The sequence below is a fragment of the Apteryx rowi genome, unplaced genomic scaffold (assembly GCF_003343035.1).
Source record: "Apteryx rowi isolate R43461 unplaced genomic scaffold, aptRow1 scaffold_7, whole genome shotgun sequence".
Classification (NCBI taxonomy): domain Eukaryota; kingdom Metazoa; phylum Chordata; class Aves; order Apterygiformes; family Apterygidae; genus Apteryx; species Apteryx rowi.
In genome coordinates this window covers 2,082,559-2,096,814 of record NW_020450982.1, presented here as the reverse complement: position 1 = coordinate 2,096,814, position 14,256 = coordinate 2,082,559, and the positions used below count along the sequence as shown (strand labels likewise).

The 14,256-nt window shown below is 38.1% G+C and overlaps 1 protein-coding gene across 2 annotated transcripts in view; it reads left to right on the top strand.

Annotated features, from left to right (window-relative positions):
* Nucleotides 1–340: 340 nt before the first annotated feature.
* The window catches only part of ELAVL4 (ELAV like RNA binding protein 4), a 68,212-nt gene continuing 54,296 nt past the window's right edge, over nt 341–14,256 (top strand). The window contains exon 1 of one of the 2 annotated variants that reach the window (XM_026086825.1): nt 341–457. In XM_026086825.1, coding sequence (XP_025942610.1) covers nt 341–457 — 117 coding nt within the window. Of the gene's footprint in view, nt 458–3,582; nt 3,872–14,256 lie in introns of those variants that run through there. The other variant, XM_026086826.1, reaches the window with a different exon arrangement.

Here is a 14,256-nt window from a genome sequence, read left to right as displayed (position 1 = left end):
TTAATGCTGCTTTGTTAAATAATGAGGTAATATTTTGTCACTTTTTCTGGGCAGCATCTGTTTTTTCTCCTTTTTCATATGTTTATGAAGGATTCAGTTTAATCTTATGAAAGTAGGAGATTAAAAAAAATCATTCTTCAATTTATTATTTTTTTTTCCTTTTGATGCTTTTGGAGAATTGGGTTGGCTTTTATTTGCGGTTTCAATCGGCTGCTGTTGCCTAGGACATTATGCCACGTAAGGCTTCTAAACTGCACAGAGTAGGTAGTTATTAACGCTGAATTGGCTTCTGGTATAGTCCATCTGGGCTCTGTATGAGAGAGCTTGCTAGCGGCTACTGATGCTAAGATACCCGCAACCTTTGGGATGTATGCGTGGTGGAGAGGGGCTCAGTGATATGAGATCACTTCTTTTAAGGGAAACTGTCATTAATGAGTCAAGAAACTGCTCATTTATGGTAAGGAGAGGGAGGGGGGGGGTTGGGAAACAACCCTGTGATTTCATTTTGATATTGGATTAGCTGTTTAAGACAAGTTTCTTTTTGTGGGGATGGAAGATTGCATTAAAAATATGCTTTGCTCAGGGGCTTGCTGGCTGATTGTGGAGAGGCTATATTGAGAATTTGATGCTTTACAAATGTGTCACAACTGCGATGCAGTGGTCAGTCACTTACCCTGCGAGATAAATGGTAGTATTGGAAACACGAGAATAAGGTTGACTTTTTTCAACAATAGGATTCTGCCTTTGTCTTTACAGAGAGAGGCCTCTGAGGACGTTTGAGCGTTTGTTTTAGTGTTCCTCGGGAAGACTGAATGTGTGGGGTGTTTTTTGGGAAAAGTGGTCAGTGTGCAAAGTACCTGGATTTATAGGCTGTTAAAATAGCTAATTGTTTAGAAGCACAGGGTGCAATTATTGTTTCAGAAAAATGGCTGATTCTTTTGATATGTATAAGAAATCTATAGCAACAAAGTAGGCTGAAGTTGAAAAGACTTAAAAAATAATTTCTCGATTCCTTCTGCAATGTTATTAACCCCTGAAGAGACCTTAAGTAAAAATTTGCATTACAGATTTAACTTTAATATTCAATGTATATTTGCACAAGAATATATGGTAATATACTATCTCTGTAGCATTTTGATGCCAGTGTATTCACTGTAATAGGTCACTTAGTATTTGAGTTAGGGAATCTATCTTATGAACTAGTTTAATCTTTTCTAGTTTTTACTAAGCTACAAATGTGCTCAAAAAGATGCATGGTAAGAGAAATCCTCTGCAGCCTTTTAAATTGTGCATATTTTAATTGAATTCGGTGCTCATTCCACAAATAGGTTGCATGATGCTTTTAAATGTGATTTTCTTCTTGCTCGGTCTGTTTGTAGCTAGATTTTACAAGCTTACTATATTTCGTATATTTTATTGGTGTGTTTGTGTGTGGTTTTGAGCATGTCTATGGTTTAAAGAAATTTAAAATGTACAGAATGTCAGTTCTGAGCTTAACAGTTCTGAGAGCATGTTTATCCTTTAAAAAAAAAAAACTTCTAGAAAAATGATTATCCGATTAAATATTATTGAAAGTGGTTTTGGTGTTTTGTAGCCAGGTTTTGTTTCTCCAGAAGAGCTAAGTGAGCTTATCATGGCCCATCCTAGCTTTCTCCGTTTTTAGCTCTTGCGTTTAAAAACGCTTGCAATGATATTGAATCTTTTAAAAACCATATTTAGCTGTTGACTTGAATGATTAAAAATAAATGATTCCTACGTACATTTATAGATTAATACGTGGTCGCTTTAGTTTAGATGAACGTTAATTCAAGGCTAGTTGCAATTATAGTATGCCATGCCTTGTTAGTTTGGCCRATACACGCTTTTAGAAAAACAGCTCCTCAAGTCAGAGAAAGAAATGAATGCGTCATAATTAAAAGAATTTTTTATAAACTTGCTGTGGCTGGGAGAGGGTAAAATATTGCTGTTTGAAATCGAAGTTTTGTTAGTTTGTCAGTGGAAGCAAGTGGAGGATTRATGAGTGTTCATTGTTAAGTTAAGCACGTTCCTCTCTAAGGCTGGAAAAAAAAATTCTTTTAAATGCCCAGAGTTAGTCATCATTTTATTTCCTGTAAAGCTGAAGAGTAGTGAAGTGAGGTAGCGAAATAATTCTAGAATACTACTTTCATTCTGCGAGAATGTTCTGATAAATAGATATCTGCTATGCTTTAGACAAAGTCAAGTGACAGTAGTATCAAACCGAGTTCTAAAAATATGTATAATCTTAAAAACTCCTAGTGCTAAAGGAAAGAGAGAGTAGCTGATTAATAAAATCAATAGTACCTGAAAATAAATGCAGTTTAAATGCACATTGAAGTGCTTTTGTCGTATCTTTAAGCCTAGAGGCAGATCATTAAATATGCATTTCTCCAGAAAGCAACTGTCGAAAAAGATAAGGTGGTTAAAATAGTCTGGACCTCAAAGCCATGCGTGCAAGAGGTAAGAAGATGTAGTCACTGAAGCATGGCTGAGGTATGACATCTCCACGGTGGAGGCTTATAAACTGTGGATGTGGCCTGCAACTGTTACTGTACTTGCAGGGTGGGAAGAGGTAAAAATACATGTATGTGTGTTGTTTCTTCAACTGGGCCTTAATTACTAGACACAAGCAGCAGTTCAGAAATCTGGTCTCTGTTGTTGTAGAGGTCACCAAATCATTAACATTGTCAATCTGGCGGTAGCTAATTTCAATAGCACCTGATGTTGCAACGCCTCCCTTAGTCTCCGCGGCCAATCGGCGCCCGGCTTCTGCTGACAGATGGTCCCATAAATGGATGTAAAAAGGAGACGCTGCAAGCCAATTCCAGCAAGGCTCTGTTCAGTTGTTCTTATCTACATCCTAGAATCGGGGGGCTTCAGCACAGGGCGCTCTCTCTCTCCTCCTTTTTTTTTTTTTTTTTTTTCTTTTGCTGCACAAACGTCTGCACTGTGCTTTGTGGATCTTTAAAAAATAACAATAAAAATAATTCCCTGAAACCTTAGCAAATCTTTAGAAGAGTTGAAGCCTTTCAAGACCCAATATTTGCCATTAAGAATGGTTATGGTAGGTATTAGTAGATTTAAAATCTGCTTATAGCAATTTTATATATAGATAGATATAGAATCTAACATATAGATTTCCCCAAATCTGCATCATTCTCAGTCTGTGTTTTCACATGAATTTAGTTTTCTGCTACTGATTTGTTTGTACATTCTCTCTCCCTTTTTTCCTCTCCCTTTCTCTCTCCCCTGCTTTCTCTGTCTCTCTCTGTGTCTATCTCTCTCTTTCTTTCATATTTAATGTGTGCATATCCTTTAATAAAGGATGTACTTTGTCATTTTAAGGTAATTGTGATTTCTCTCAGAATAAAGAAATAGCTCATTTCTAATGCAAGGCTGGTATGTGGCTAACTGAAATGCAAAAGGAAGAAGAGGCTTTTTTTTTTTTTTTTTTTTAAGTGGCGGGGAGGGGGGGGAGTTAATTTCCACATTGACATTTTGGAGATACAAATGCAGAGCAAAATCCTTGGGAAAAAAAGCCTCGAGATTGGTAATTTTCTTTTGGTGGACTGCGCAATAGGTATGGTAATTTTAAAGAGAGTGATTTATATGAGCTTCAGTAAATGCTGCATATTGTATTTCAAAGAGTTTCCTGTCATGACCTCATAAAAAGAGGAGGAGGCTTGTATGTGTTGCAGCGCCTAGTATATGTCGATTTTGTTGCATCGTTGGGCAGCGGTACTGTAAGAAGGAATGTCAGCTTTTACATAACGTTCTTTTTGCTTTTGACTCTGTGAGGGGCTGTAAGGGTCCATCTTTGTGATCACAGATGGAGTGGAATGGCTTGAAAATGGTAAGTGAACGCCGAGAGGCTGCTCGCAGGTTTTGTATAGCTTCTGTGTGCCTCATGAATTTCTTTTGTTTCGGGTAGCAGATTGCGAGTCGTAAATAAAATTGCGGATCCTTGTTTATTTCTACGGGATATACATACGTATATATGATACATATATATATATATGTGTATGTTTAACGTATCTAGCTGCGATGGCACTTCACGCCGCTTGCCTTGAGCGTTGCATTTCGGTGGAGCGGGGATGGTCCCCGCTGACAGGCACAATGTCATGGTGCTGCGTGCGCCTGCCGATCAGGCAGCGGATGATGCCTTTTAATCTCCGTTTGTATCGCACCGGTGCTAAGTACAAATCTAATAATCGCCTCTAAAATTTAGGTATTGCGTTTCCTATGGAGCCGGTGCTGTAGTGAATAGAAGGGTGTGTTTTTTTGTGCTGGGGTGGGGGGGTGGGGAGGGAGTTGTTTTGTTTTGTTTTTTTAATACTGGGAGAAGTCAAAGCCATTTATGTGAAAATAGTATTTCTATTTTTAGGATATTCTCCTGGCAGAGAAATCGGAATGGGCTCGTCTCGGTTCTCTTTTATGCTTTCCTTACAGATTGTGCAAAATGGCATGATCAAATACAACTATTAGAGACTTTGAATTTTACAGAGCAGTGCAATCGGGGGGTGGGGGTGGGGGAGGAAAAACCTTCACAATACGCCGCGCTCCTGCAAGGGCTGCCGCTTTTTCTCCCCTTTAATTTAACGTTTTGCAGACTTTCTGCCGTGGATATTTATTATAACTGGGAAACAAAGCGACGGTCTTTTCCCATTCTTACAGGATTGTCTTTGTCTAGCTGCTTGTTTTGATGGGTGTAAAACAAATAAGATTAGACTGAGCAGCCGAACTGAAAGCGATAGCTGGGAGGAAAAGCCAATGAAAGGTTGCCGGGGAAACGAGCATAGGGGAAGCTGAGTGGGGGAGCAGGTGGCAATCATGTGGGAATACTGCAAACAGTGTAAAAAAAAAAAAAAAAAAAAAAAAGGAAAAAAAAAAAAAAAAAAAAAAAAGGAAAAAAAAGGACCCCCCCCCCAAAAAAAAACAGGGGCTACCTCGATTATCTTTGCTGTTCTTTGTGGCAGTCACAACTTTAATTATTCTTTATAAATAGGTGTTAATTACATTTCTGGCTCAGGCTTACAGTGATTTCTAGAAATCTGTTTTTAAGCATCTGTTCTTTCTCCTCTGCAAAAGAGGGTTATCTCTCTTTTTTTTTCTCCTCCTTTTTTCTCCTGCTGTGAAATTGTACGTGCAAAAAATTGCAAGGAATCCTGTGAGGCAGTATAAAAAAAAATGTAAATTATATTGAATGAAGTTGACAGAGGTATAATAGTGAACTCCCACAGCTGATAGCTTCTGCAAATCATTTCTTAGAATTTTCCAGCAAATGTCCCTATGAGAACAGTAGGTAGAATGAATTTACCCTAAGCAGTGATTTTGTGTTAAGTGATATTGGTATTTTTACAAAATCAGATGGTTATATGGCAGAATAATCAGTTCAGGGGAGTTCATCATATCCTACAGTTTATGCACTGAGCAGAATTTACRAAAATAATGAGATTATTCTCCTCTTCGTCTCCAGCCCCACCTTTAGCCACAGTCTGTTATATGTGTGCTGTGGCAATATCCRCTTTCAATGTTAGGCTCCTTGTGGCAACTTTACTTTTTAAACTGCAGCTGAATATTTTGCTAATTGTGATGGTCTCTTATTATGGTGGCAAACAATAACGTGAAATAGCAGAAGTGCATCTTTAAACAAGGCTATTGGTGCCAGAAGTGTTGAAAAGCGTAGTAGACTAGTAAGTGATAGACGGTAGCGTAAAAGATATAAAAATGTGGTTGCCCAGAAAATGCTCATCTATCACACATCAGGAGGCACAAGAGAAGCACAGCAAGGCTAGAGCACACGCCTTTCTTTCTGTCTCCAGAATTTCAGATATTTTTACTTTCTTGCTCTCTCTTGTGCAGGACTGCTTCGAATGCAAATTCAAACGGGAATGCTTGTGCTAAGTTGAAAAAATGAACAAAAAGAAATCAAATCCCCCTTTGAATTTGCTTTGTTTTAAGTATTGCCTCTGCTGCAATGCTTTCTGGAGAGAAGTAATTGAATGGCCCTCTGAAAACTACACTGCTTTACACTGCAAAGGGGAAAAAACCTTGAGGGTGTGTGTGCGTGCGTGTGTAAAATTGTSTCTTACAGTTTGTGCATGTGCACACAGCTGTATTCTGACATGTATTATATAGTTGTACATGAGAGTAAAAAAATTTTCTTCTATCCAAAACAGAGATACTGTGTTCCAAATCTGTTAACTCAGTCAGGAGAACAAATAAGGGGGCTTTTATTATACACAGCTGCATTGTTTGTTTTAAGAGTCATCAGCTAGTAGTTACATTTTCATTTTCTGTTCAATTYGGTATTTCTACAAAGGTTTAAAATAATGTATTTCTTGGGTTTTGGCGCACGTGTTCCTGCCCCAATCTTCCTCTTTTCTTTGTTTTAAGATTATATTAATGAACACAGCCTGCACGTACATAGTGACATTCTCATTTTGCATGCAAAAGATTGCATTGTAGATCCTCATGGAGGAAAATAGTTAAGTTAGTGAAATTTAATTAAGAGATTGCCATTTATGCTAAAGAAAGATTAAAATGTAAAACCCCTTTCTGTTCAGACAAAAAGGTGGAGAAAGCGTAGTTGTCTTTAGACATGGTATTTAAAAAAAAAATGTTGTCTTTATGACCAACTAGTCRGAATGAAATTGTACGTTTAGCTATTGATGCAACATCAATAGCAGCCATCAGTTTAAAATTCTCTTCCCATGTACTTTGCTAATCAAGTTCCCATGTTAGATACAGAGATGCTCCTCCACCGTTGACTGGCTTGGTAGCCTCCTTTGCTTTCTCTCCCTTTATTAATTTTACCTTTTTGAGCTCTCTCAAAGTGAGCCCGAGCTGTTGTGACAAAGGATGGTTACAACGAATTAGAAGGGGTATATTTAAAAATCCCATTTGAATGGGTTTGGAATAGTCTTCATCATCTTTATTTGGTCCTGTTAAATATTTTGACTCTATTGAAGAAAATCCAGTTGCGTTAATCTTACATATATTTAATGTATTAATTTTTTTAAAATAATATCTTCTAGGTTACAGTGAAATTTTTCCTCAACCTTCCTACTTGGTATGCTGTGAGTGTATTAGTTAAATGCAGGTTATTTTCTGCGTGTAATTGTCATGCTCTTGGTACATAACCTAGAGCCACTCACCACCCCAAGGTTTTTTAAGTGAAATAAAGTATCATTGCATCCCATGTTCTAGCAGGGGAATTTGTTGTTTCCTTTGGCAACTTGCGCTTTCAGAATATTTCAGCAAACACCCCAGGCAAGAAATGGGCAGTAGTAGAGAATATTATAGTGAGAGGGAGAGAGATGCACATAACTTGACAGATCCGCTTGTCTGTTTGAGCAGTCTGTGTCCACTAGACAACTAATTTACATGCCTGGACRCATTAAAATGTACATTTGTGTCTGTGGGACAGCTGACTGGATACACTCTGATGCACTGGCAAATACTGCAATGCAGTATTTTTTTCAATGTCATTGGGGTTTTGGGGGAGAAGTGGGCGCAAACAGTCTTTTTTGTAAGTGAGACGGTGTTAAAAAGCATGGTACCTCTGTAGATGATGGGCCAGATTTTGCAAAATTTGCTAATCTGTGATGGAAAGCCACCCCTCCCCCATTACACTCCTCTCTCTCTCTCTCTCTCTCTCTCYCYCYCTCCCTCCCTCTCTGTCTCTTTCTCTTTCTCTTTTTCTTTCYCAGTAGGATGGAGGAAGAGATGAGTATGCATGTATTTTTATGTATGTGTTTATGCATGTGTATCTTCCCCTCTCATTTGTATGGTGGTTAAAGAAAATGTTGGGATTTGTACGAGAACAGAAAGGGCATTCACGTAATATAATACTTTTCAATYGTTCGTGTAAATGTCCAGTTACCAAAAGCATAGGACTTCCAAGTAACTTTAAAGACGCATTTTTGATTTGCTAAAGACTTTTGCAAAGATGAGGGTAACATTTCTATTCAACAAGTAAGATAAATTTAATCCTAATAAAATCAGTGTTTAATGTGGACACACACTTAGACTTAGCCTTTGCATTTGAGTACATTTAACCATTTGAGATAATGCAAAGTGGAGATGTTGAAGAAACGGGTATTCAGATACTGTTTGCTCTTTGCTCTTTCTTTTTTTCTCTTGCTTCAAATGATCCATCTTTACTTTCTAAAATCCTGGAATATTTTAGGTACAGGGGGCTTTTGTAGGTCGCTAGCTTTACAGCAAGAAGAAGAAAGGAGGGAGAAAAGGTCTCAATGTGTCAGAGGCAGTAATTGTCTAAAATTAGCCATCTAGAAAAGGAAGGAAAGGCTTGGAGGAAGGAGAATGAGGCACAAATATGTGAAACTGCACTGTGCTAGTCGGGGAGATAATGAGTGATAAATCTGAACTGGTGCGGTGGTGTGATGCCCATTAATTTCTCAGAACCTTGACTTTGCAGGTTTGTTACTTACTTTGTTGTTCACACCTTTAATTATAGCCAGTTTTGGATGATAGCTTGGGGCACTGAAGATGAGACCTTTTGTTTGTTGTTTACTTATTTAAGTATTCAGGCAGAGAGTTTGCAATAGCGTTGGAACATCAGTGTTAGAAATCAAATACTTTCAGATGAGATTATAATAAGAATACAATTAATTTTCCTAACTATCTGACATTGTCTTATTACAGCATTTGGGTTACTTGCATATATTCATTAAGAATTAGCTCAGTAGCACCAGTGTTAGGTTTATTTTTATTTTTCTGTAACGATAATCCATGTTTTCCCTAACCATTTTGGAGCTCTTAATGCATTATCTTTTCTTTAGGGCTCTATAAAGTAGAGAACAAGCTGAGAGTCATTCTTACCTATTGTTCTACCCTTGATTGTGTCTTACGTGGAGACTTCTCTCCCCAGTGAAGAAAATAATCTGTAAGAGTCAGGAAATGCTGCGAACCAGCAAGGAATCCTTAATTAAATGGGATRAAAAGACAGAGAGAATATTTTTAAAAAATAGGATAGCGAAAGCGTTGTGCGTGCTTTCTGGAAATGGTGTAGTCGCACAGTAAAATACAAGCCTGGCTTTGACAATATTTAGTCGTGATGTATATAAAATTCTGTAGTACGCCTTTGTTGCTAAGGCACAYGCAATTGCGTCAGATGCTGTTGCGATGGGAAATTATATGTCCTTGAATTCCAAAAAATACTTTTTGTCGGGTAAACTTATTTTATTTTTTTAATATTAAACTCCTTTTTATTACTGGGCAACCTCCCATACGTTACGGTTGGTATTTTTCCCAATCGGGAGTTGTGCACCGGTATTTTTCAGAAGCAGAGTGGTGGTGTATTTGGCCGCTTTTGAAGTCTTGGAGGTAAAAGAAACACGGTAACAAATGTTTGCTTTAAAACAGATGCAAACAAATATCGGAAGTCGTTCTGTAATTTGTAATGCTTCAAGAAGGTCCCCCACCGAATGCTCTTCTGTTTGCTTAAGTGATGCRCTGTGCTGGTGGAGGACCGTGATACCACTGGAGGCTTCCCAGTAGCGTAAGTCCTTCAAATMCAGTCCTTCCGCCACGTACCTGGGTGCATTTGCTGAGGTGTGGGAGGAGAGCCAAACAGCTCCCTCTGCTTTCAGCTCCCTTGGGGACCTTTGAGAACTTTGTCCCATCTGACCCACCATGCAGAGCCCCAAAACTGCTACTGGAGCAGGTAACTGCACTGTGCTCGGACCCTGTGGGTTGGCCTGTGATTGCGTGCGCCCTAGTTCGGAGTAGCCATTTGTTTTTTTTTTCATGTCTGCTTTGAGGTATCAAGTCCTAGGCTGAGTGCTTTTAAAAGCTTTTGCAGGTACATGAGGGATGAAGGAAGTTTGTCATCTTTTTCCTTATGAGTCTTTCATTGTTGCATACTTAAAAACTAGCAAAGACAACAATACTTACAATTTATGATTTAAAATAGATCTGACTCATCTTGTAGTATAATGTTATAATTGCCCAACGAGAATGTAGAATTCTAGGAACTGACTCTATTATRTTATCTATTGCAGTACAGTTGCCAGAAGGCCACGTTTTCCCATTGCTATTAAAAGCAAAAGTGATATTTGTGACTTTGAGAATTATTGTTAGACTAAACTTCCTTGGAAGACTTCACTTTTTTTTTTTCCCCAATATATGGTTTAATTTGAACTCTTTTGTCTGTCATACACTTACGGTGTGTGGAAATGAACCTTTTTATAGTAGTTCTGGTTGGAGAGAATCATAGTAAACCACAAAATACTGATGAACTTTTGTACTGATTCGAATGCTAATYGTGGAGAGAAGGCCATAGCTTTTCTAGGTCCTTTTAAGCTGGCATGTAGCCTCCCGTTGTCTTCAGCTATTTGGTATTAGGTTATATAAAACTCACAATTCAACAGCATTAAACAACCCCTGTTTAAGTTAACTACAGTGTAGTGAAGCATTAACACATTCTGTTTGGGGGTAAGGGAATTTGGGKKTTTTTTTGTTGTTGTGTTTTTTAATTTGATCCCCGTGCTTCTAAATGTGACTCTGTTAATTGCTCTCCTTGTATTCGTCTTTTCCTAGTGGCAATCCTTGCCCTTCAAATGGTGGTCAGTGCCTTTTTGCTATGTGCAGAAGAGCCTGAGAACTGGTGGGCAAAGGCTCGTCTTTTTATTTCTGTAGAGCAGAAGGCATGTTCGTGACACCATAGRAATAATAACACGTGTAAACAAATACTTCTTAAATAAAAATAGTTCTAATACCGTTCCCTTTATATCTTTGTTCCAAATGAAGTTGCTGGCAGTARATGAGTAGGGGGAAGTTGATTTTTTAGCACAAAGCGTGAACGCTGGAAATTCTTCCTAATATGCATGTGCCAGCTATAATGTGGCAATATTGCTGTTAATTTCCTTCCTGTAAGAGCAGCTGCTCAGGGAATTAGCTCTTTGCTTGATGCAGGGTCCTGAAATTTTCAATGCGCAACTACTGTAGCGGTTGTGGCCATTTTTAATATGACCATTGATGGCAACTAACTCCATAATCTAGCACAGTAGCACATTGTTCTTTTGACTAACTGGGCCAGGACAAAATTATCATTTTCTGTGTTTCGTGTACTCTGCGAGAGATTGCGGAGTGCACTTCAGAATTTGACATTGTGTTTGATAATTTATAGAGCACAGTTTATATTTAACTGTAGACACACTAATCCAGGAAAAAGAGTAGTATATTTTTAGAATACTCTTTTTTTCTTCTTTCCCTTTTTTTTTTTCTGTGCTTGTCATTACCCAACTATTGAAAGAAGTGTTCATAAATGTAGATGCTCAGTGGGATAGAAATTGTTGAGTTTAATTTCCATCATTTATCTTTGCTGTATACAAAAATAAACGTTATTTGTGTGATGTTCTTTGTGATTAGTAGGAAGCTTTACAGTAGGACGTAGCCATTGGAGGAGCCAGTGGGCTTCTGCAGTGATTTGATACCAGATTGGACTATGGTGCCTAGGCTGAATGCCCAGCAATCAGAGGTGCTTCGGTGATATTATCTTTAATAATGAGTCAGTGTCACTTCCTGTGCCATCGTTGAGATTTCTTTGAGGCAAAACACGCTGGCCTGGATCCAGCTCTAAATAAGTTTAAAAAGTCTTATCTGAGTGCTGAGTATTATAAAGGAAAACTAGCCAGAAGAAGGGACATTAGTTTGATTATTTTGACTTCTTTCTGGTACTCCAGTAAGCTCTTTTGATGTGGCTAGGCTGTTRGAGATTAACAGGCAGAAATGTCCTAATAATACTGCCATCTTTATGGTTGTCTATTGATGTCTGAGCAGAATGTAATGTTTTGTCTTCCAACTCCATAGATGGCCTGGGACCCATTCTGTCCAGGCACGSGTGCATCTGAGCAGGGGCTAAGCCGAGTTTGGCAGGGCCGCTCTTGGAGTGCGTTAGCATAACTGCATATTAACCAGGAGTATGTTTTCCATGAGGTCTGCACTTTTTTTTAAGAGGATTTTTGAAAGATTTTGAATTTATTGGAATTCAAGTTATATTCATTTATTTGAATATGAATTTGTTTGGAAACTTGAGGGAGAAATTTTCTATAGAAATTGGAATAAGGAGGATGTTTGATTTGGCCTGTGGCATGTTTCCCTTAGTACAGAAATTAATAGTTTATGTCCAAGATAAGCCATTGGAATCTTTTAGCCTGACCTGTGGCAGATAAATGTGTATGTGCTTGCTGTTTTGTCCTTTGATGATGATTAGTGTATTATTAATCTGTGGTAATGGTCTTTGATCTCAGCATAGGTACTTCTCTGCATGAGATCTTTCCAATCTAAATAAATGAATATTATTGAGATGTTTCTCCTAGGAAGTATATTAAAATTTACTCTAGTTTAAACCATCGTATAGATACTGTTTTTGTGATACCATCAGAGTAAACAGCTACCTTTGTACAATGAAAGGCCATTTATGATTATTTTTCCACCAGAAATTTCTCAAATCCTCAACTTCCGTTTTCCCTTCATGACCCTCAAGATGACAACGGCCATATTACTTTGAAGTAATTCGTTGCAACTTTGTCTACCGTATGTGTGGTGCAGAAGCGAGAATCCTTATTTTTTTCATGAAAATATTTTCATAAGCAATATTAGTTTGGAACAGGGCTTTTGACTTACAGGCAAATTATAGAAAAACTGTGAATTTCTTCTTTATTACTAATCCAGTTGAGTTTAAGATTGGACAAGGAATTATGTTGTTCGTTAGAAATGTCATCTTACTGCAAATTAAGGAGATGCAAATTCTAATGTTCGACTAAGTCCTGGTTTGGGGTCTATATCTCTTAGACCCGCAAGCAGCGGTATCCATAGAGATGATGTTGCCAACAGTTGAGACGTACACATGTTGATTAGTGCTTCCTAATTGCATTTACCAGTGTGCCTTCATTAAGGCCCTGTTGAGGACAACACCTAAGATATCGTGGTTGTGGTGCGCATTTTGCGAAGCCATCAATTCGTGCATAATATAAGTCTTTATTTGCGTGAAAAATATATGGGTAACATTTTCAAAAAAGAGCGTATGGCTTAGGAACTGAAATCCTCTTGCAGTGAACATTAATGAACATTAAATCACTCACAGGCTTTTGAAAATTGTAGCAATTGTTTCTAGAACTTGGATAGTACTAAGAGCAGCGTGGGGTTAGATGGTCGTAGGCTTCATGGGTYGCCTGCTCTATCCTTTCTTTGGCTTTAGCTTCCAGTTCATAGACATTTTTTAGATTTTTCACGTCTTGGTCAATAGCATGGTTTTGCAAGATGGTGTGTAATACAGCTTCCACTGTCTAAACTTTGGGGTTGCAAACGATGCTAGATTATTTTTCTTAAAGGAAAAAACATAAAGTGGAATTGTGACAGGTCTGCGGTAGCTGAAGACTTGCAGCTGTCTGCTTCTTACACTAACACGTACGTACCCGTGGGAATCTGTGCCTGAATACACAATGCAACATACATTTTCCCATTTGGAAATATAATTCAGCAGTAAACTAAACAAATAGGTAGTGATTAGGAAACAAAATTCTGAACGAAGAACAAAGCTCAGAAAGTAACCAAAAACATAAAAAGATATTTCTTAATTTCCTTTCATTTCCGTGTATTTTTAGGTTGTATATCCTTTAGACTAAGGAGCYGTCTTAGATGTTTGTTTCTAGCATGCTCTTCTATTACTATTATTATGTAGTATCCAGACATTTGGGAAACCCTCTTCAATCTTTCAGGTTTTGCCTCACATAGTCATTGTGTTTGGTTTTGTTTCTCTTCTTACCACCCTGCTAGCATGGAATTTAAATACAGTTTTTGTTAGTGTGGCCCTCTTTTTTTTTTTTTCCCAAGATGGACAAGGCAGTCCCTGGGAGACCTCTGTTGCCTTTGTGGTATCTACTGCCTAATGAAATGGAATCCATGGGGGAACAGAGGATGTTTTCATCAAATTTTGTCTTGGAGCACCAAAGAAACATCTCATCTCAGTATCGCGGTTGTTTTTCAAACTCCTTTCGCCTTCATGTGCATCTTGGAAGAACAAGGAGCAGATCCAAATAAAAAGCCAGCAGGAAATAAGGAGCAATACAGAATGATTATACAAACACACAAAAAAAACCCTAAAATTTTAGGGACTGAGTTGTCTGATACAAATTTGGCAAAAATAGAAGGGTGAAAAGGAAATAGATGTTCCTTCAGAAGGCAGGGCCTGGCCGCGTCGCCTTTGTT